Here is a 21,963-nt window from a genome sequence, read left to right as displayed (position 1 = left end):
GAAATATTTTATATGGAGTAGTAGAGTGCAATACTCCACGCGAACCATGTTATAAATCTTTTTCAACTGTATATATTCAAAGACTCACAAAGTAGAGACTTTACTTCTTACTTATGCATAAGATCCCCTTTGTTCAAAATGAATTACGGTATTAAGTCTGATACTTACATTGACTTAATTTCCTCGGTAAGATTGGTCGGAAAATCCAAGAATAGTTTTCCTTTCTTAGTGAATCCTCTAACTTCATTTTCTGAAGAGATGAATATTTTGTCCTTGACAGTACCTGTAACAAAATTTTATATGAAGAGGAAATAATATATCTGACAACCATGTGTTTTCGTTTTTCTTTTTGAAACTAATACTTTGATTTGTTTCTAAAATCTTTCTTAAATAGAAAAGAAGTAAGTTCCTTACCTACTATTAATAATTATGACATTTTAATAGGTCTATTCACTTCTATATCATGTTTTAGTAATATACTTATACATTTACCAATGATATAAATAATAATAATAGTTATAAGGTAATCAAGAAAGTTCTGTAGATTTGTGGAAGTCTGTGTTCTATTTGCCCTCACACCGTGAGTTGAATGCGAATAGAGATAAGGCGAAAGTCAGTTGTTGGTGTGAGTATATCCAATATACTACCTGGTTGTGGCAATTCAGTTACATCGTGAACGTGCGCAAGGACAGAGTGAACACGGGACCTTCACAGAGGGTCATAAGACGTGTATACTGCACGAGTTCAAACTGGGGTCAAACGCCGCTGCAGCGGGGAAAAAGATATGCCACACTTTTGGTGAGGGTGTTGTGACTACGCGGACAGTACAGCGCTGGTTTATAAGATTAAGGGCGGTGACAAAACACTCGAAGACGCACCATGTGCGAGAAGACCAACACATGTAGAAAGTGAAGATCTTCAGGCAGCAATTGAGGCGAATAGCGGCTAGTGAGGAACTGGGAATATAATTCAGTGTGAGTGGAGTAACCATTCGGCAGCACCTCCATCAACTTGGGAAGCCTTACAAGTTGGGTCGATGGGTCCCACACGATTTTACTCCGGACCAGAAGGCAACGAGAGCAGACATCTGTGTTTATTTGCTGTCTCGTCTGAGGAAGGAGCCATTTCTGGACAGGATGTTGACATGTGATGAGAAGTGAGTCCTGCACGAAGCTCCACGGCGCCGTCATCATTGATTAGCATCCCATGAACCGGTTCTAAAACAGTTGAAACCAGCACTGCACCAGAAGAAGGTCCTCCTGCGTGAATGGTGGACTGCTCCCGACATCGTGCATCGGCAACTGCTATCAGCTGGTCAGAGCATCAAATGTACTGTCAGCAGCTGAACCGTGTTCAAGAAAAACTCAAAACTCTGGAGCCAGCACTTCTGAATCGAAAAGGGGCCCTCCTGTTACAGGACAACGATAAGCCAGACATAGCTTGGATGATAAGAAACACTATTCTTCGCCTTGGATGGGAAACATTATTGCATCCGCCATACTCCCCGGATATTGCACCGTCCGATTATCACTTGTTTCGTTGCTTGGACAATCACCTTAGTGGACGCCAGTTCAAATCACTAGTAGAGGAGCGAAATACACTTGATACCTTCTTCGCTTCACGGCCCACCAAGTTCTACCGCGATGGAATAAATGGCCTTCCAGAATGTTGGCAGAAGGTCGTCGATGCTGATGGGGACTTTTTTTGATCTTCCAGGTATGTCTTACGTGACATATCGATGATCGAGGTGGTGGATGAAAAAGCGACAGAACTTTCTTGGTTACTTTTATATTATTATTATATCGAAGAAGGAAGCAATTAAAGGTATCAGATCATGTATCACTATCAACATTTTGAATGTTTTGATGGAAGACCTGAATCAGGCAGAGATTCAAGGGTGGAGAAAATACTAGAAAGGAGAGGCATGGCCCCAAGAGCGTCATTATAAAACAAGTAAGCGGGAAGACAGAAGAGCAATGAAAACTGATAGTTGTGGCAAGCTTTTTTGGTATTTTATTTTTTGATTCTAGAACACCTTGATGTAATGAAAAAAGTTTTTATCTATTTATTTATTTAAAACATGAGAGAGAAGGAAAAAATGAAATGAAATCTTTAAGTTTAACGTCCCACGGTTATGCCGGTTAGGCTAAAGGAGACGGTGATACTGAGAAATGAGTAAAATGGTAGAATGAAGAAAGTGTGAGGAAACGGGAGAACTCCTAGAAAACCCACGATCACAGTGTTTGTCCAGCACAAAGTCCACACGGTGCGAGCTGGGATCGAACCAGGGACCCCAAGAACCGGAGGTGAACGCTCTACCACTGAGCCACCGCGCCCCCCAGAGAGAGAAGGAGAAGTAACTAGTGAGTGAGATTCTCTTTAAATCCTAAACTGGTATGTTTTGTCCAATATTTGTTACCTTTTGGCACAACAGCGTGAAATACGAACTAAGAGAAAGGAAACTTGTACAGTAAATAAAATTTGAATTTTAAATTGTACCTTCGCAGATGCACTATACTGCTACGATAGACAGATTCTTGAACTGTTATTTGGTGATACAAATGAGATGCATAATTTAATGAAAAAATATAGTATTGTTGATGGCTACAATGACATGATTGATAAGGTAGCCGTGATACATGAAAAAATGAAAGCATATGTAAGTTAAACAACAACAATAACATTACCATCACCACCACTACTATTGCTTCTCCTCCTCCTCCTCCTCCTCCTCCTACTACTACTACTACTACTACTACTACTACTACTACTACTACTACTACTAATAATAATAATAATAATAATAATAATAATAATAATAATAATAATAATAATAATAATAATAATAATAATAATGTATTTTTTTTAGCAGAATGATGTTTACTTGAGGAAATGTAGAGAATTTAGTTAACATACACAAGAGCTGTTAGTCTGAGTAATAATGATGCAAATATACTCAGTGAGAAAGCAAAATAGTTACTAAAAAGATTTAGATGAGCAGGAGGAAGAAGAATTGTTGCCTCACTTTAGGCAGGATTGGAAATGAAACATCCAAAATAAAGAAAAGAAAACGGTAGTTACTGATTGTAGAATAAATATACTGAGGGATAGTAAAAGCAAAATTACAATAAATTTCCTGGTACGCAGCCCAGAGGTGCTAAACCCGATCTACCGGCGTCGGAATGAGCTAGTAAAATGCATAATGTAAAATAGTTAAGATGGCTAAAGCTATTCTCCATATTCTGCCTTGATTCTACTCTTATTGATGTCCTGAGTCAGGGCTAGAAAAATGATTAATTTAAAAATTATTCCAGTGTTATGACATTACTAATAGTTTCTTGAGACTTTGTAAAAATGGACTAAAGTTGAAGTATAGATGGAACTTGTCTATAGTGAGACTGAAGTAAATTTTACAGACATTTCTGTGTGTCTAAGAAAACATTCAAGAAAACTTGAAAAATATGTCACACCTGTTCTATGATTCATACAAAGTAAAGTGATTAAGATAAAATTAAATACAAGGCAAGTTAAAATGATGAAGCCGATTTCAGAAATTTATTCTGTGAAATCTAATACACATATGTTATTTTGAGATATGCGCTTCCAAAGATTCACTTTCAAAGTTTAGTCTCCTTGCAGTGATTCCACTGTCTTCCGCTAAGAATCAGCAGTGGGCATGAAATAAATTGCTGATAATTGACAGCAACATGCTACAAAAGGTTTGGCACGAGATAAGATTATCGACTTGATGTGTACCGTGTTACGCGAAGTGCTAACAAAATACCTCTGATATGTTTGAAGCAAATTTTAACAGTTTACGTTTCCCAGTACATGTCTCACAATGACATATGCTTATCACATTTCACAGAATAAATTTCTGAAATCCGATTAACCATTCTGACTTGCCTTGTATATAGAAACAAGAAATGGAAAAAAGAGAAATAGGAAAGCGTAACTTACCAAGTGTCCCTCCCAATTCCAATCGCGTTATCTTACAGCCAGGTAAAGTTTTAAAACCAATTTGAATATCTCCTTTTTTCACAGAAAACAACTGTAACACTCCATCGTGATCAGCAACAGCAACCTACAAACAAATACCAAAACACGACGGAGAAAACAATCTTACAATTATCTTACGTTTCTACAGTAAAGAGAAATTACTTGTTTTAGAACTTATTACAATAGTCTTGCTAAGTTCGCACTACTTTAAAAGCTTCTTCTGCTAATTAAGTCACAGACATGCGAGCAAAATGTGATTTCACCATTGAAACCTCTCAATAACGACACCGATGAAAGATGACTATTTGTACGTAAATGAAAGGCGTCCGTTACAGAGAGGTTTCACAAATTTAGATACTCACAGGCTCTATGGTAGTTGTATGCAGTATATAATAAATACATATTGTAAAACTCTGTCAAATATAGGTTGTAGGTAGAGCGTTAATAAAAAGAGGGTCCGGAATCGACTTCCACTACCGGCTTTTATTATAAAATTCCACTATAAACAGTATTTTACAAAAATACAATACAGATAATTTCTCTAAGTTTGCAGGGCTAGGTATAGGTATCTTTGACCGCAAGGTCGCAGACAGGATCTCTACAGAGCCCCGAAGCAGGCTAAGCAGAGTGGCGTTAGGAACCCAAAGCTCCGAAGCAGGCTAGGCCAGGAGAAAGGAAACGCCAAAAGTCCCGAAGCAGAGTAGAGGCCTGGGATTAGGTTACTCCTAAAGTTCCGAAGCAAACAATAGGAGGGGCACCAGAGAACTGGTCCAGGTCTGCTGTCGTCCATGAAATTTATAGAGGTCCTCAGAGGGTGGGGCGCTGCTGCTCCGTCGTCGTCGTCTGCTTCATGGGAGAAGCCAGAAGTCCGTCGTCTGCAAGTGATAGTGAAAGTGAAAATGAAATGAAATCCTTGAAGTTTACGTCTCACGGTTATGCCGGTTAGGCTAAAGGAGTCGGTGATGATGAGTAATGAATGAAATGGTGGAATGAAGAAAGTGGGAGGAAACGGGAGAACTCCGAGAAAACCCACACACACGGTGTTTGTCCACCACAAAGTTCACTTGGCGGGGGCTGGTATCGAACCCGGGACCCCAAGCACCAGAGGTGAACGCTCTACCACTGAGCCACCGCGGCCCTTGCAGGTGATAGTGGATCCATTTGGTATGTAGAATCTTCTTGCAAAACCATGTGGTGGGTTTGTAAACATTAGCGTGAAGAGTTGTTTATACACAAACCCACCCGGGACATTACAATATAAATCTAAATGTAGTCAAATATCGAAATACTGTGCTCAGTGTTCGTATTACAAGGGAATAAGGATTAGGAATAGGAGTTAAAATTTCTGGGCTTTCGGCTCTATGGCCATGTTAGTCCGTCATGTATGAGGGATGACGTCCCTCGTCGATTACTCTATCCGAGAAAACAGAAAGGAAGAAAGGATTGGGGAAAGAAAGAAGCGGTTTGGGACATGAATGAGGTTCCATCCCGGCATTTGAATGGTGTAAATGAAAAAAGCCCAGGATAACCTCAGGATGGCTGGTCTGAAAAAGCTTTTAAATTTTTTCGACCGAGTGTCCCCACCGGGAATCAAATCTGAAACCGCTCGCACCAAAGACGAGAACGTTAGCGACTACGGTACGCGGGGACCTACAAGGGAATGCCTCCTCTGTAAAGACGAAAGTATCGCTGTAGGGTGTTCTTTTTTTTATATATATAGGCGTGTACTGCAAATTGCTTGTGTGATATATTTTTTTAAAGTACGTCATAGCTCAATAAAAGTCCTGGGGACCGCGGGTGGCCCAAAGATAAAGCGTTTGCCTCTAGTGCGTGGGATCCTTGGTTCGATTCCAGCTGGCACTAAGTAGGCTTTGTGGTGGACTCCGTGGGGAGTTTTCTGGATCATCCCGTTTTCTCCCACTTTCTCCATTGCACCATTTCATTCATTCTCATCATCACCGTCTCCTTTAGCCTACCCGGCATAAACTGGAAGTGGAAAGATTTTCATTTAAATAAAAGTCTCTTAATTCGCTTACTGACTATATATGTAAAATGAACTGAATAAGAACATATAATGTTATTACTAAATATGTAAAATACAGACAGAATTAACCAATCATGATGGCTTATGGAATCCTTTTGGAAAAAAATTATAATAGTTGCCTGCCGTATAGTCCTGTGAACACTAGTTTCTGATCGGAATTTGTTTGTTACTGCTGGATCAGTTGAAGGGATAAACTGAAGATTAATTTTCGAATTGCAAAAAAAGTGTTTTGATTTAAATATATGAGCTGAGAATAATTGAGCGGCTCCTAAGAATATAGCAGTATGTATCATTCTAATTTTTCAGTAAACTGGAAAAGAAAGTTCAACATTTCCATGCAATGCAATGCAATGACATATACCAAACAAGCTTCTCCTGCGAGCTCCTTGTGGCTAAGCGGTTAGCGTACGCGCCTTTGGCGTGGAAGACCCGGGTTCGATTCCCGGCGGGAGCTCATGTGGTTCGGATTCCATGTTAATCAGTAGGTCCACGTCTCATATAACCTTGCTGCTGAACGGGACGCTAAACTAAAATCAACTCAACTCAACTCGAGCTTCTCCTGCCATCTGCAGATAAATTTCCAAAATAAAATTGTCTACATAATGTTCTGTAGTTAGATCCTAACTAATTCCATCAACTAACTCAATTTCACCGGAAGTGGCGCTTACTATTCTGTTTCTCCGCGTCGCTCAATTGTTGTCCATTATAAACAGGCTACTAATACTAACTTTCGGGGTAAAAAAAAAAAGACTGTTCGTGTTCGTAAAATGGAGGATTATCTTCTATAGTAATACATATATTTTATTCCGTGGTAAAAAAAAAAAAAAAAAAAAAAAAAGTTTGTTTTATGAAATCTTTCAGTTTGACGTTCAACAATTATGCTCTTTAGTCTACGGGAGATGATGATTAAGGCAAGTGATTGTTGGAAGAACTGTTGGAATGAGAATATGGAAAGAAATGGGAATACCCGAAAACTCATGGAAACGATGTTGTCCACCACAAACTTACTTGGCCATGGATCCAACCAGGAACCTCATACACCAGAGGTGAGCGCTCTACCACTAAGCCACCACTACCACTAAAAGTTTGTTTTGTTTTACGGATGTGTCCGTTAAGGGAAGTTTCACTGCATTAAGAATAATCCATCATGCTGCACGTAGAAAAATGCTCATAATTTTAACATTTAATTTATACAGTTCGTTGACGGTGTGTTTCTGTGATAATATGTACAAAAAGAAAAAAAAAAAAAGACACAAATCTGAAATGGATGCTTTCGAGGACGTCATATAACTCATTGATCTCTCTACATCACTTAACCTAAACCCCATATATAATTTGGTCCTTCACCTTCACTTCGTTTCATCTCAATACAAACGAAGGATCTCCCACGGAAGTGGTTGTCGAGGGAGCGAAATAGTTTGTAATCTACTGGTGCAAACTACTGTGAATATGGTGCATGGTACAGTGTCTTTCAGACGAATTGCTAAAGAGTCTCCCGGATCCACTTCGCCACATGTGGCTTGGCATTGTCGGCAGGAACAGCACACCTTGCAATTCATCAATGCCGACTCATTCTGCCGCAATGCACAGTGCACCCATTGAACCGCTGAGGGTAGAAGTAAGCAGTGGTAGTCTGACTAAGTGGAAGGAGCTCGTAATGCATTTGCCGATAATTCTAACATACTGAGAGCATAACCTTTCGTAGGTGCAGAGATGGTCACAAAATGTGAAAAACAGGGTCACGTGGCGACAATCAATGTATGGTGCGCTTGGGAGTGTCATAGAGGATCCACTTTTCGTCACCAGTGAGCAAGCGATCAAAAATGCATGTATTTAAGTGCCGAGTGAGCAAGGACAAACAGGCTGTCAGTAGTTGTTCATTGTTGGCTGCCAACAAAGTGTGTCCACTGTCCTCCTTGATGACTGCTTTCAGGGCATCCAATACATGTGGTCGTCCACTGCGAGGTTCATTAGAAAGGCTAACATTTCCCAAACGGAACTTCTGGAACCAATATCTAGTAACGGCATTTTACCCAAATACCTGGTATATGCGGCAGCTTACAGGCTCTCTTTAAAGTCATACAAAAAACACACGCGGACAAGCTGCTTCGATACCTCCATTTCTCTTCGACACTGTTGTATGTGCGCAACGTGCCTGTATTACTGAAGATCGATCAATGATCAGACTAACTCCCGATCGCTTGGCAGGCACGTGCGTAATTTCGTTTCCTCTCTGCGAGCACATGATTAATAGGACCTCAACAACGGCAACATTTTTTTTTTTTTTTTTTGTTAAATTGTAATTTGCGTTCAAGTGCTGAATCATGCTAGTCATATTTAAAAATAAAGAATATAACGACATAATATTTATTAATAAGTACTGCAATGAAAACAGCCACCAAGCCATGGAATAGTAGTCCAAACGTCGTTTCTAATCCGTAAAACTCCGAATATAATGTTCGGAAGAGTGTACCAGTCCGTCGAGAAACTTCGCAGTGTCCACTGCTAGAATTGCTTTGGAGAGAGTGAAACGAGAATGGCACCTCAAAAATGTCAGCATATATGTAAATTTGTCAAATGCAGCCCAAGATCAAGTATTAAGCGCATTGCCATTGGATGTCACATCCACGTTGGGTCTCACATGATTGTGTGGAGAAGATTAATGAACCGGGGACTCGTATTTATCATTCCCAACAAGTATAAAGCTTTTCTAAAAATGATGAAGAGAAAGAACTGGCATTCTGTACGTGGATAATTTAGGATCAACATTTAATTCGTTAACCACGAAGAAACCCTAGAGCTATATTGGTAATTATACTACAGAAAAAATTTCTTTGCTTCTGACAATTTTTTTCATGTGATCACACACGGTGGTATGAGACTCCAGCTTGTCCACATGAGCATATTTTGACTACCGTATGGGTTGTATATAGTTGATACACTTCGCTGCTATGATTATAACGAACTGTCAGAAAGAAAGAAATTTCTCCTGCAGGAAAATTACATTGAAAATATATATATAAACGTACCTTTTGGGGCAATTTTGGTCCAGAGCTTGGCAAAAGCTTCATAGTCTGACTGCAAGTCAGACCAACGAGAGTATAGTCCACTCTTGAAAGATTTAATTCCATTTTATAATCTTTGATTTGCTTTTCCCTGATCACTTCGTAATTCTAAAGTTCTGCGGGGAGCTACCTGTTAAAAACGACACATTATACTGTTGGATGGATTAGTTAATTTTCATAATACATTTATCCTTTCTCACTGAGATATTAAATATTAATTCAACATAAAATTCGTATCCTGTAAAGAGAGAGAAAAAAATGTAACTAAGGAACAAAATACATTATTGGTGTAACAATTAACAACAATAAGATTTCACAAAAAGCAGCTGAGTAAAATCCAAATGAGTATTGGACTAGTATTATCACAATAATAATAATTATTATTTGATACACTTGATGCTACGTTTCAATGACCATATATCATCTTCCTCATATGCTACTTTTCTGTTAAGAATTACGCTTGCTGTAGAATAACATACTTCTATGAATTTCCTTCACTGTAGAAAAATATGTTAACGTTCCTTGAATCATTGCTATTAAAATTTCATATAAGAAATCACTCCTTCCTCTTATCATTACTCCCATAAGAACAAACCAATAAATATCTATGTCGTACTAATTCACTACACAAGAAGATTCTGATTTTGAATATGTGAGTTCCAACTTTACTGAAATCACTTCACTCTAATATAAAACATCGAATTACATTGAGCATAGATATCCTTCTTGTCGGCTGAAAGTATTGTATGCTATCAATAACAACATAAAGCATTTAATACAACAGAGGTATTTATTGGTTTTGTTGTTTAGGAAGAAATTATAATAATAAGGAATGGTTTTTGACAAGAAGCAGTGATTCAAGGAATACTAACATTTCTTCTACAATGGAGGAAACTGACAAAATATGTAATTCTACAAATAGCATAATTTCTTGATTAAAAAAAAAAAAAAAAAAACGCATGAAAAAGATGATGAGTCATTGAAACGTAACATCGAAGTGCCATTTTAACATTCAGATGATTACATAAGAAGAATTTTTAACTTTTATTATTAACTAACAAACAAACTCGGTTTCGCACGGGAAGACTAATGTTTACGCAAAATACTTGAAAATAAAGAACTGAGTACAATACTTAACGACGAGCAACGCCTTAAATTTGGAATTAAACGAATAGGACTGTCACCAATCGGCCCGGAATAGCGACCCGGAAAACTGCAGATTCGACATCAATGTCGGTTATTTTGGACATTTTATTTTTCACCGATGCTGGCTGAACTCAGACATTTAGATGGTATCGAGAGTGCCACTAATCATCTCAGCGACCCCGAAAACTATGAATTCGATACCAATATAGGTCAGTTTAATTATTTTACATCATTCTCTTCTCTCACCCTAGAGGTGTCTTACTTCCATAGTATCTTTTACAGATTACAAGTTAAGTAAGTCTTTAAATGAGATACTCTAATTTCGGCGTAATTTTGAAAGTACCTGAGCAAATTATACTGTCAATAAATAAACGGTACGCGCCACCGCACTAAATTTTCTCGCTAAATCATGTGCTGGAGATATTATTATTATTATTATGATTATTATTATTATTTTGTAAAATACTAACAAAATTAAAAGACGTTTCCGGAAAACTACCCCTGTAGGTTTTCCCATAGTTAAATAACATAACAAAATTACAGAACTCGTATTTTACAAAACTGTCAACCCAAGAATAAATTATCCCTTGTGGACATTTCATGAAAGTTATTTATGCATCATTATAGGAAAATTTAAAAAAAATATATTTATTTATGAAATATAACCAAAATCGCCTGGTTGTTTTCGAGAAAGTGTTTGAAAAGAATATCATTCAAGATAAGTATTCCTTGTACATTTATTATAAGAAGTACAGGGTGTCCAATATACAATGCAACCCAGAGTTTGGGATAGTAGAACTTTTGAACCTGAAGTGTATATATTTGTAAACTCATAAGCAACAATTGAAGTACACTAGGAACCACATAGTGTTGCCAAATATAACCGAAGTTTTTTTTTTTTTTTTTTTTTTTTTTTTTTTTTTTTTTTTTTTTTTTTTTTTTGCAAAATATGTAAATTGACTCATAACTCATACGTATGGATGTTCTGTCGTTAATTTTCAGTTTGTTTAGTTGGAGTAGCTTGGAAACTATGAAGCAGAAAAAAGAATTTTTCATTTTTCATTTTCACCGATAACTAATCAGATGAGGCCTCTGTAAGGGGGAACTAGGGAAATCGTAGTTTTCATAAATTAACACTCTGAATTGGCAACTTTGCTGATGTCTCAGTGCATCAAAAGGTGTGTTAAGGATATGTCTACATTATGCAATTCCTGAAAACAATGAAAAACAACGTTGAAATTATTATCATAAAATTTTTACTTATATGCACCCGGTAACACTGCTATTCATTTCTATGGGGCTATTTAAAGCAAGAGGTATACAAGAACAATACTCGAACTATTCAAGACCTGGAAACGAACATTCGCAGTGCCATTGAGAACGTTAACACTTCTAATCTTCGTAAAGTTGCTGCCAACCTGGTGAAACGTGTGAACCAGTGTTTGTATTAAAACAGGGGACACTTCCAGCATCCGCTGTAGAGCTGGTAACACATTTCTGATAGTAGCAGTGTTGCCGGGTTACCTACATGTTGAAATTTTAATAAGTCGTGTATACACTAAAACGTCAAACCGTGCTATACTGACCCTGTGGTCTAGTGGCTAACGTCTCGGAGTTGGTAATACACGCTCCTCGTCATCTTGACTGACGTTTTCCAAGATACCTGAACTATAAATATAGCACAGAATATTCCAGGAATATCCTTTTCAGATCAGGTGCTGAATATCCGAAATTCAGTGTAAATCCGAGCAGTGGTTCTCATCCTATTTTGTTTTGGGCACCCCTGATGTGGCACCTTTGCTTTCAGACTCATAATCCTGAAGACTGATCGCAACTTCTCAGAGAGAAGCCTCGAAAGCAGTATCCTCGCAAGAGTACAATAATCAAGAGATTTATACCAATAGCCTTCAGAAAGTTTTCAAAATGACCGATATTAGTGTCGAATTCATAATTTTCAGAGTCACTGAAATCAATAGTGACGCTCCCATTGCCGTTTAAGCACAACTTTATCCTTGTTTATAGACAATGGGTTAGGGAGGTGACAAATAAAATGATAAAGATGACAGATTTGTGTCGAGTTTATAGTTCTCCGGGTCAAGAAAACGTATGACTGATTTGAAATGACTTTTGGAAGACCGTATCCACTTCAAGCTTGACGTTTTAAATCATATTAATTTTATTAAACAGGTATTCTGTGGGGGTTGGGTATTTATATATTTATGCCAGAATCATTACACTTTCATTGAAATAAGTGTTCTACAGAAGAACGGGATTCAAACATTTCCCATAAACCTACTCACCCGTGCGAAGAACGGTTATTTCAGCTAGTTGCAAACAAACTACCCTAGTAACATTGCATTATTCTAAGAACTTATGGCACTAAGGTGACGCATATTTACGATATTTACTTGAACTAATCTTGGTACACGTCTGTCGTATAGTGATTCCCGAAATTTTCAATGGGAACTCTCATCTTCCTCAGAGGGTCTATCTCAAAACAACAAGCTTTAACCATTACATGACGTCCATCGCTAAGATAGAAAAGTATGAAAACAAAAACGTTTCAAAGACTTCCAAGATTAGTCCAAGTATTATCTTCTAGTTTAATGTCCTATCGTTATGTTCTTTAGACTAAAGGAGACGGATAGCTAATGGAAGTGAATGATCATGATAAAATTGTTGGATGAAAATGTGGGAGAAACTGAGAAAATCCACTGACACGATGTTCTCCATCACCAGTGGCGTGCCGTGACACTTTGACGATTGTTACCGGTTTTTGATATTACAAGTACGTATCTCCAGTTTTTCAATATCAGAAAATCTAGTACTTCTTTTTTCTCAACGTATCAACAATTTTAAACTATAGGTATTGGCAACGAATTTTTTTAGGAGGGTAAAACCCCACTTCAATTACCTTGATCTTTTTGAAAAGAGCGGCTCTTCAGGTGTTTTTTTTCTTTTTCTTTTTCTTTTCTTTTTTTTTTTTTTTAATAAATATAATCGAAACCGTCTCTCAATGATCTTACAAGGAATGGTCACTGGCTCCGCTGAGATTCGAACTAGACCATTGTGTTTGCATTTGATATGTTATAACTAGATGAATCCCAAAGTTGTACGTGCCACCGGGCGGGATATCGTCAGTTAGAACATATTTTGTAATGTAAAAGCTATCAGCTGGCAGAATAGTTTGAACCGGGTCATTTGTTCGGAAACGGTTGAGTAGATGGAAAACTCGACGAACACGTATCTCATCATTTTTAAGGGTACACTTTTTGGGGTAAAAAAGTTCGCACCTGCATCTCCCGCAGGGTCCTAGAAGGGGTCCAACTCAAAAGTTTCAAATGGCAAGGGAGGTTAAGTAGCACATCATTTGAAAGCTGTTGCGAAATGAAAGAAGATGGAGCAAGTCTCAACTCTCTACGACAACTCTGTGCAAAATGGTGGCGGGTCAAAATGTAAACAAAAATTTAATTGAAAAGTCCATGGTTACCCCTATAAATCGGAAATGGAAAGACAAATGTGAAAACAAGAAAGCGCGTGTGGCATTATTCTTAAAGAACCACGATTTAAAGTAAAAACGTCTTGTCCCAGGGCTCTCGCAGGGTCCCAGGAGGGGTCCAACTCAAAGTTTTTAAATGGCAAGGGGGTTAAGTAGTACATAATTTGAAAGCTGTTCTTAAATGAAAGAAGATGGAGCAAAATTTCGGCTCTCTATGATAACCTATGCAAAATGACAAAGGGTTAAAATGTAAACAAACTTAATTGAAAAGTCTATGGACACTTTGAATCCATGATGGCCGCTTAAAACCTATGTCGAAAGTATGGGCACTCCAAACTGCTGAAGCTAGGAAAATCAAATTTTTGGTGTGAATATTGATCAGTAAGGGTAGATGACGAAAAGATACAAAATGTTACAAAACACAACATCTTGAGTTCAAAATGCCGTAACATGAATCACACACATATTCAGCTCAAACGACTGAAGATGAGGAAGGGAAATGTGGCATTTACGTTTACTGTCAATAGTACAGGTAGATATCCACAATAAGTCAAAGACGCAGCATCTTCATCCAATATGGTTGTCATCGTGAAAAATGCCTTTGTATATAAATGCTGACGATTATGTTGCATCTGACAATCACAGCTAACAATTATGCTGCATCTTCATCCATTCGACCCGAGATCTATGAGTGACCCGACCAAAGTACAGAAGTTATTGCCTCCGGGCGGCAGCTCTAACCGCCGCAGCACGAATGGAATCATCGTAGAATGGAGATTAATATTGTTTTTATTATTATTATTCATTTACCATTTCGATTATTTCTTATTTCTTTCTTATTCTCACTTTCATTTTCAATCCTGATTGTATCACACATAAATTTCTCCGTCATTGTGAACTCATCTTCTTTCATTTCACAACAGCTTTTAAATGATATGCTACTTGATCCCCCTTGCCATTTGAAACTTTTGAGTTGGATCCCGTCTGAGACCCTGGAGCAAATTTTTTTTTACCCCAGAAAGTATGCCCTTGAAAATGATGAGATACGTGTTCGTCGAGTTTTCCATCTACTCAACCGTTTCCGAACAAATAACCGGTTCAAACTATTCAGCCAGCTAATAGCTTTTACATTTCAAAATATGTTCTAACTCACGATATCCTGCCCGGTGGCACGTATAACTTTGGAATTCGTCTTATATCAAATGCAAACATAATGGTCTCGTTGGGATCTCAGCGGAGTCAGTTCGTGACCTTCCCTTGTTAGATATTCTTCAAAATAATCTATTTTCTTACTGCAGTAACTTACATCATAAATTTTCTTTTGTAAGATATTGAATCAGATTTTTTATATTGATCCTATAACATAAAACAGTTCAAATAAAAAGTTGAAGTCAAAACTTTGAAAGATTTGATAGAATTTTGCTGTACGAACTCCGGTTTTAGAATTCCATTCGTCGATGTTTTCGTCATGGATTTAAAGAGTCCTAACAGTTCATCTTTAAAGCTATACAGCACATCATTTATGCTACTTCTATAGTTCCACCTTGTGTTTGAGGCTGTTGGGATACTTTTGTTGACTACATAGTCCAAAGTATTTGTTCTTTTTGAAGATTTCGAGAAAAAAGAAGCAAGTCACGACATAGTTAAAAAAAAAAAACTTACACCCTTTTGTACAGTCAACGGACTTTTCTAAAATTAAATTAAGCCTGTGGGCATAACAATGAAAAAATTAGACTTCTGATTACTTTTGTTTAACAAGACGCTGCAGCTTCCTACCTCACCAACCATAACCGAAGCTCTATCTTATGTTTGAGCAACACGTTTTCCGTATTGAATATTAGTCAGACGGTCAAATACAACTTGAAACAGACAAACTACGGTTTGATGAAGACGATTGCACAGTTCTTTTTCAACACATCAAACTACATCAAAGTGCAAATTCAACTAGTAGGCTAGAGGCTAAAATTGGAAATTTGCAGAATCGAAAGTATTCTATACTAAATTAAAAACAAAATATTTTCAACGTAATTACCATAAATCCTAAATAATAATAAGTATTATAATATAATAATAATAATCAAAGGAAACCTATATTAAATTTGTTTGTTAGAATATCCTATTGAATATATTCTTTTTATTCTCTATTAGTATATTATTCAAATTTAAAGATAACGTATTAACATAGTCATGTGAAAACGATATTTTAATATATAAATAATGCTCTTCGGAACATACAGTCTCACAGTAGGAGGTGTTCAATGTTATTACTATGAAAAACCTGCTACTTATATTTGTCTGAAATTGTATGCTGTTAAAACAATGAAATAACCTTACAAATACGAAAATTACAGCCAAGCTTCCATCCTTGGAATGGGAAAGCAAACGAAACAGTATAGTAGAATCACTGCCAGCTCGATCCTCTATAGCGAGAGGAGAGCGAGTAGAATAAACATGCTGATGATATTCCAGATTCTCCTTGTTTTGACAGGGAACGTTCCTACTTTTTCCTGATCCACTCAGCCGAATGGTAACATAAGGGCCATTCCGAAACTCCAAATACAAGCGCGCAGGATGCTTCTGGCTGGCACGCTAAAAGATGCTGCTGGAGTGAATGGCCGCTATCGGGGTTTTCGTTACCTCTGAAATCTGTGGTTTCAACAACAGTATGTTTCTATTTGGCGCTGGCATGTTGCGTTCATTCACATTGTAAATGCGACATAGGCTGTCCGAACTTTTTTTTTTTTTTTTTGAAAAAAGAAAATATGTAAACATCTTTCCATACTGATGATAAAATTTAGAGACATATGAAAACAACGGAAAATTGTCATATTTTTATCGTTACCGACGGTAACAGCGATAATATGCACTACACGCCCCTGTCTATCACAAAATCACATGACATAAGATCAAACCAGAGAACAACCACATAGAAGAGAGCTCTCTATAATTCAGTAGGTTCCTCTGCATTACTTTACTGTACTCTGTTCCAGGCGCAGATTCAGGGGGGATCGCGGCGTTTGCCCCCCCCCCCCCCAGAAAAGGAAACTTTCTTATTTTATATATATAAATAAAACCCATCCCAAAGTTTGGAGCCCTTAAAAGTAGCAGTATGACAACCCACCGCCCCTCTCCCCAGAAGTCGGTCCTGGATTCGCCCCTGCTCTGTTCTGCCCTTACTATGCAATTGGCCGTCACATAAATATACACTGAACTAGACATTGGTATCGTGTATATTTCTTCTTCTAAACAAAATAAATAAATTAATTAAATTAATCAATAAAATAAGAAAACAGATTAAATGTAAAAATATGTATGCAGCTGATAAATATGGGGGTCGCTATTTGAATATAAATACAGGGTGGCCCAAAAGTAGGTATACAGTCACGTACTGACCGGTCCATGGCATTTTATATAATTTACTTATTGTTATCCATACAAACAGTGACCTGCAGTTACTTTATTTGTTTTTAATCTCTTTTCACTCGTACCTTAAGCTTGGAACAAATAGAAGCAAATAAACTATTAATCTTAATAAACTAAAATGTCATACTTTGTAGGACTGTATATCTACTTTTGGGCCACTCTGTATAGTGTCCTCCCTTAAATGTCTTAACTTTATTAACAACTTTCCATTTTCATTAGGTATACTTGCGCGATCTTTTTTAAAAATCATAATCCCTTCTAAAGAGTTGAAGGCTGAAAGAACGTAGACAAGCGTGAAGCATAGTCAGTCAGCACGCTGAAGAGGTTACATTAAAGAATATAGTAGAATTTTTTTATATACGCTGCATGAAGAGTAGAAATTGTGTATAGTGCACCTGTTATGGATGTCTATATTACACTAGCGCTTACATAATTTAGGTTGTTTCCACCTTTTTATTTTTGAGAACTGTCACCTGCACACATAATTTACTTCCTTTATGAATTAATGGGATATTCCTGTGTACTTTACTAATTTTAATATTTTAATACTAAATTGTAACGATTTTGAATAGCGGAGCCATTATTTGTTAGACACACAGAAGGAATATATAATAGCATGTAGATAGAACAGTATGTAAGCAATGGGGTTAATTGCCACAGATGACGATTCCGAAATACAAAATTTACGGAGAAATGAACAGAAATCACACGAAACATCAACATGAGAGTAACAAAAAAGATAATAATCTTATGAGAGTAATAAAAAAGATAATAATCTTCATCAGTGTAGGGCGATTAATTAGGAAGAAAAACGAAATTAAACTCTGGACTATATGAGTTCGCGTATTGATCAATATTAGGTGAGCAAGCAATGGAACATAACCTTCGTACTAAAAAAGGATGGCCCTCAAAACTAAACCTATGCCGGAAAATGGAAGGTGTAAGTCACGGAATTCTGTATAAGGAAGCCATTATGCATCCTAGCTGAAGATGAAAGCAGTATGTTGACTCATGATATCCCAATCACAGAGGTAAAACCACATACGCCTACTTAATATTCTATTGTGTAGGTATAAGAAGTATGGGTAATTGCGGAACTAACAAATATCAAAATAAATTGAAGAGAAATTTGCACATTTCTATAACAACCACATAGTACAGGTTAGTGCATGTTTAACATAATTGTCTTCATTAATGCGGATAACTGCCGTCACTTGTTGACTCCTCTCCACGAACGCCCATTAATACAGGCCTACCAACTTCGTCCTGCCCTGAACAGCTAGAAATATTGCTTGTAGCAACCTTCTAGCAAGCAGAAATGAAATGAAATGAAATCTTTGAGTTTTACGTCCCACGTTTGTGCCGGTTAGGCTAAAGGAGACGGTGATTATGAGAAGTGAATGAAATGGTGGAATGAAGAAAGTGGGAGGAAACGGAAGAACCACGAGAAAACCTACGAGCACGGTGTTTGTTCATCACAAAGTCCACATGGCGCGAGCTGGGATCGAACCAGGGACCCCAAGCACAAGATGTGATCGCTATACCACTGAGCCTGCCCCCTTCACCTAGCAAACAGATTGACTATCTTTCGTACTTGTCCTTATTATGGCGCATATAATTAATTGCATATCTTTGCACTCTTAACGGTTAAGTTCTCCTAAAGTTAATCTGCACCCCGGCCTGCAGTGTCCCTATAAGACGATAAGAGTTCACTCGAGCAGACGGTTCTACCAAACACAAAATTTATAGGTAAAATACGTGAAACATTTTTCGTAAAAGAAGCAGAGTGTGAATGTAAGTAATTACTGTCAGTGGATATCTTATGGAAATACATTTTGAATTGTAGTGAACGTATTCTAAGTGTAACTATTTACTGAAGAGGAAGAATACAAGAGTGCGAAGGTGGAAATAAACAGCGGGATTGTTCTGTTTGCGTCGCAATAAACGTTTGCGATGGATGTAATGCAAACATATGGTTTTCTTACAAAGAATTGTGTGATAAAGAACGTCATATAATAAAGTTTTTGCAGTCTTATGGTATGTTGAAAAGTAAAATTAACTGTGCGAAGTGTGGAAAAGTAAAAATTCAGAACAGAGGAACTTCTCGCAGCGGGCCATTTGTACACGGGAAAGCAGGAAGCCATTTTGAAGGTAAGAATTATTATGATCATTTAAATGTTTCTGAAGATGAAAATTATTGTGGATATTTTATGTATTTTTCCACTATCCTCGTTTATGCGTATACTCCCCGTCGCTGACGCGCCTGCTCCCTACGGACGCACACCGCTGCGCTCGAGTCCTGACTCGATTTGATAGCATTCGTGCTTTTTAGTGGCCATATTGCACAAGTTGGTTCGTGGTTTATGCACTAGCTCCTCATTTAGTGCATGTTCTGCAAAAAGAAACCGGAAAATGCAATACATGTGTGAAAATTTGGTAGAAGGGTCTGCTCGAGCAATGCCCACGATACATGGAACAAACAGTGGATTTTATGGGGGAAAAAAATGAATGAATGAATGAATGAAGGCAGTAGCGTAACTTAAAAATGTCGGGCCCTCCCGCAGGATTAATTTTGGGCCCTTTCCATACCCATTCACTTCCAATTGTAGCTTATAGTTAATGGCATTTTCTTCGCGGTAGGCCCCCAAATTCTGCGTCCCCCCCCAGGCACTCCAGCCCCTGCATGTCCCTCAGTTACGCCACTGAATGAACAAGCAAGCAATGTAAACAAGCAATGCACACTTCACAGAACTAGTGCTCAGCCTTGAAATGAATGATAACTGTTGATTTCGAATATATATTCCATTTTCTTTTTCAGACTCATCATTCATATCCTTTCAGTGTACATGTAATCATCACTCGTTTTATAATCAAGCGCATTCCTATACGTGAAAATCGACTTGTATAGGAGCTATTGATAGCAAGGTATAGCATGCCTTCTTACACTTTTGTCTGATGAATATTTATTACATTCACATAAAAAACAATTCAGCCAATGAAGAAAAATAAACAAGTAAATAACAACATACATTCCAAAGAGAAAAATAAAAGAACACAATGTTTACTAAAACAAAATTCCATGTCGCTATGGCAACCAATCCTACATGTAGTGTTGCCAAATTCTACCATGGCCGGCTTTCATTGAATTCATTCAATTATGATTTGCGTCAACGTAACGCAAACTCTTCGTTTTAGTTTGCGATAATAGGTATATCTGTTATTGGGTATTGGCGGTGGTGCTATTCAACCGGTTTGCACCGTTTCGCAAGAACCGGTTGTTAAATCGAGTCCGCAGAACTATTTGTTATACCCAGACATAATGGGCGGTATTCAGAGAGGATTCGTTAATAGAGGGTTAGTCACAGTCTAGTTAGTACGCATACTAACTCTTTACTAAGGAAGTGCATTTTTTGGTATTCAGTCAACTTTGAGTACAACTCAAATTATGATTTGGGTATGATTAACTTATATAACCCTAGTGCATCGGGTGAAAAAAATAAATATGGCAACTACTGAAAATTAGATGAGCGCAGTGACGACGCCAGCTTTAAGTTCTTAGGGGGGCAAAGAAGGGGCAGATACATTTTCGGGGGGGGGGCGGCTATTTGCCATATCAAAAATGACATATTTATTACGTTTGACTTATTTTACATTACATTTTGTATTTCATTGCTGTTTTCATATTAGACCTATATGATTATAAATTAAACTTACTTCAAGTAAAATTTGTAACTAACAAATAAGTAACGTCTGACATGAAATATTTTTCAATGAAATTTTTGAAGCCTAAACATAAATTGAATTAGTTTCGCGTATGCAACAAGTAACACATGCATCTAGTACTACAATGCTACGTGTATCTGTATCTGTATCTCTCTCTCCCTCTCTCTCTCTCTCTCTCTCTCTCTCTCTCTATATATATATATATATATATATATATATATATATATATATATATATATATATATATATATATATATATATATATATATATAAAGAGAGAGAAAGAGAATTTACGAGGAGCTGCTGAAAATGTCGTAGTGCAATCCAGAAGGAAGTTAGGTACTAGGTAGAAAAATGAAACCATAGTTTAGAAAAACATATCTCTGTATGTACAAATACAAATTTTCATATTAATAATGAAATTTTTATTGTTTCTCAGGCCTCTGAAGTGATTATGTGCGTCCAAACAGCGAATTTCACGAACATTCAGATCCTAATTGTTATAACATTTTTGTTTCACCAAGGAAAGCCACCGAAGTAAATTAATTAGGAAATCAGTGAAACACCACGGGACTCTCCTCCGTTATATATAGTGGTGAAGAAGTAAGTGGCTTAGTATAAACGTAGCGATTTCTCAACAAATTATGCTTTACATCCAGGATGATTAAAAGCACTGACTCTTCCCGAAATCATGGATGCAATTTGTGACGTTATTCTTGAAATTTACAGCATTTCAGCCAGTGGTGGATATAGCCCGGGGCCGGAGGGCCTAGGCCACCTCAGTTTTTGAGTGACAAAAATAATTTAAGCTATTATTTATATAGTTTTTAAAGCGTATAGTACACTCACGACATACTTATTATAGTCTGAAATCTGGCTGCACCCCGCTTTCTCAGTTCTGGGCATTTCTTTGGAACTCGTCGGTAGCATAATTCAGAATGGTTTGGGTATGCGCAAGTTCTCGGCATAATGAGTTCTCAAAAAATCTGTCAGGAGAATAAAAGAAAAAATGAAATCTTTGAGGTTTACGTCCCACGGTTATGCCGGTTAGGCTAAAGGAGACG

At 37.3% G+C, this 21,963-nt stretch overlaps 1 protein-coding gene across 6 annotated transcripts in view; it reads right to left on the bottom strand.

Moving 5' to 3' along the window:
• The window catches only part of LOC145670333 (BBSome complex member BBS7-like), a 97,316-nt gene extending 77,039 nt beyond the window's left edge, over nt 1–20,277 (bottom strand). For 2 of the 6 annotated variants that reach the window (XM_081738861.1, XM_081738867.1), the window contains exons 1-4: nt 20,206–20,274; nt 9,073–9,346; nt 3,961–4,084; nt 169–283 (exon numbers count right to left, since the gene is read on the bottom strand). In XM_081738861.1, coding sequence (XP_081594987.1) covers nt 169–283; nt 3,961–4,084; nt 9,073–9,174 — 341 coding nt within the window. In that variant the 5' untranslated portion in view covers nt 9,175–9,346; nt 20,206–20,274. Of the gene's footprint in view, nt 1–168; nt 284–3,960; nt 4,085–9,072; nt 9,347–16,087; nt 16,783–20,120 lie in introns of those variants that run through there. The other 4 variants (XM_081738863.1, XM_081738862.1, XM_081738864.1 and 1 more) reach the window with 4 other exon arrangements.
• Nucleotides 20,278–21,963: the final 1,686 nt, after the last annotated feature.

This window comes from Thermobia domestica, chromosome 14, assembly GCF_964235325.1.
Source record: "Thermobia domestica chromosome 14, izTheDome1.hap1.1, whole genome shotgun sequence".
Lineage (NCBI taxonomy): Eukaryota > Metazoa > Arthropoda > Insecta > Zygentoma > Lepismatidae > Thermobia > Thermobia domestica.
The sequence above is the reverse complement of the archived record's forward strand: the minus strand, read 5'-3'. Positions and strand labels throughout refer to the sequence as shown.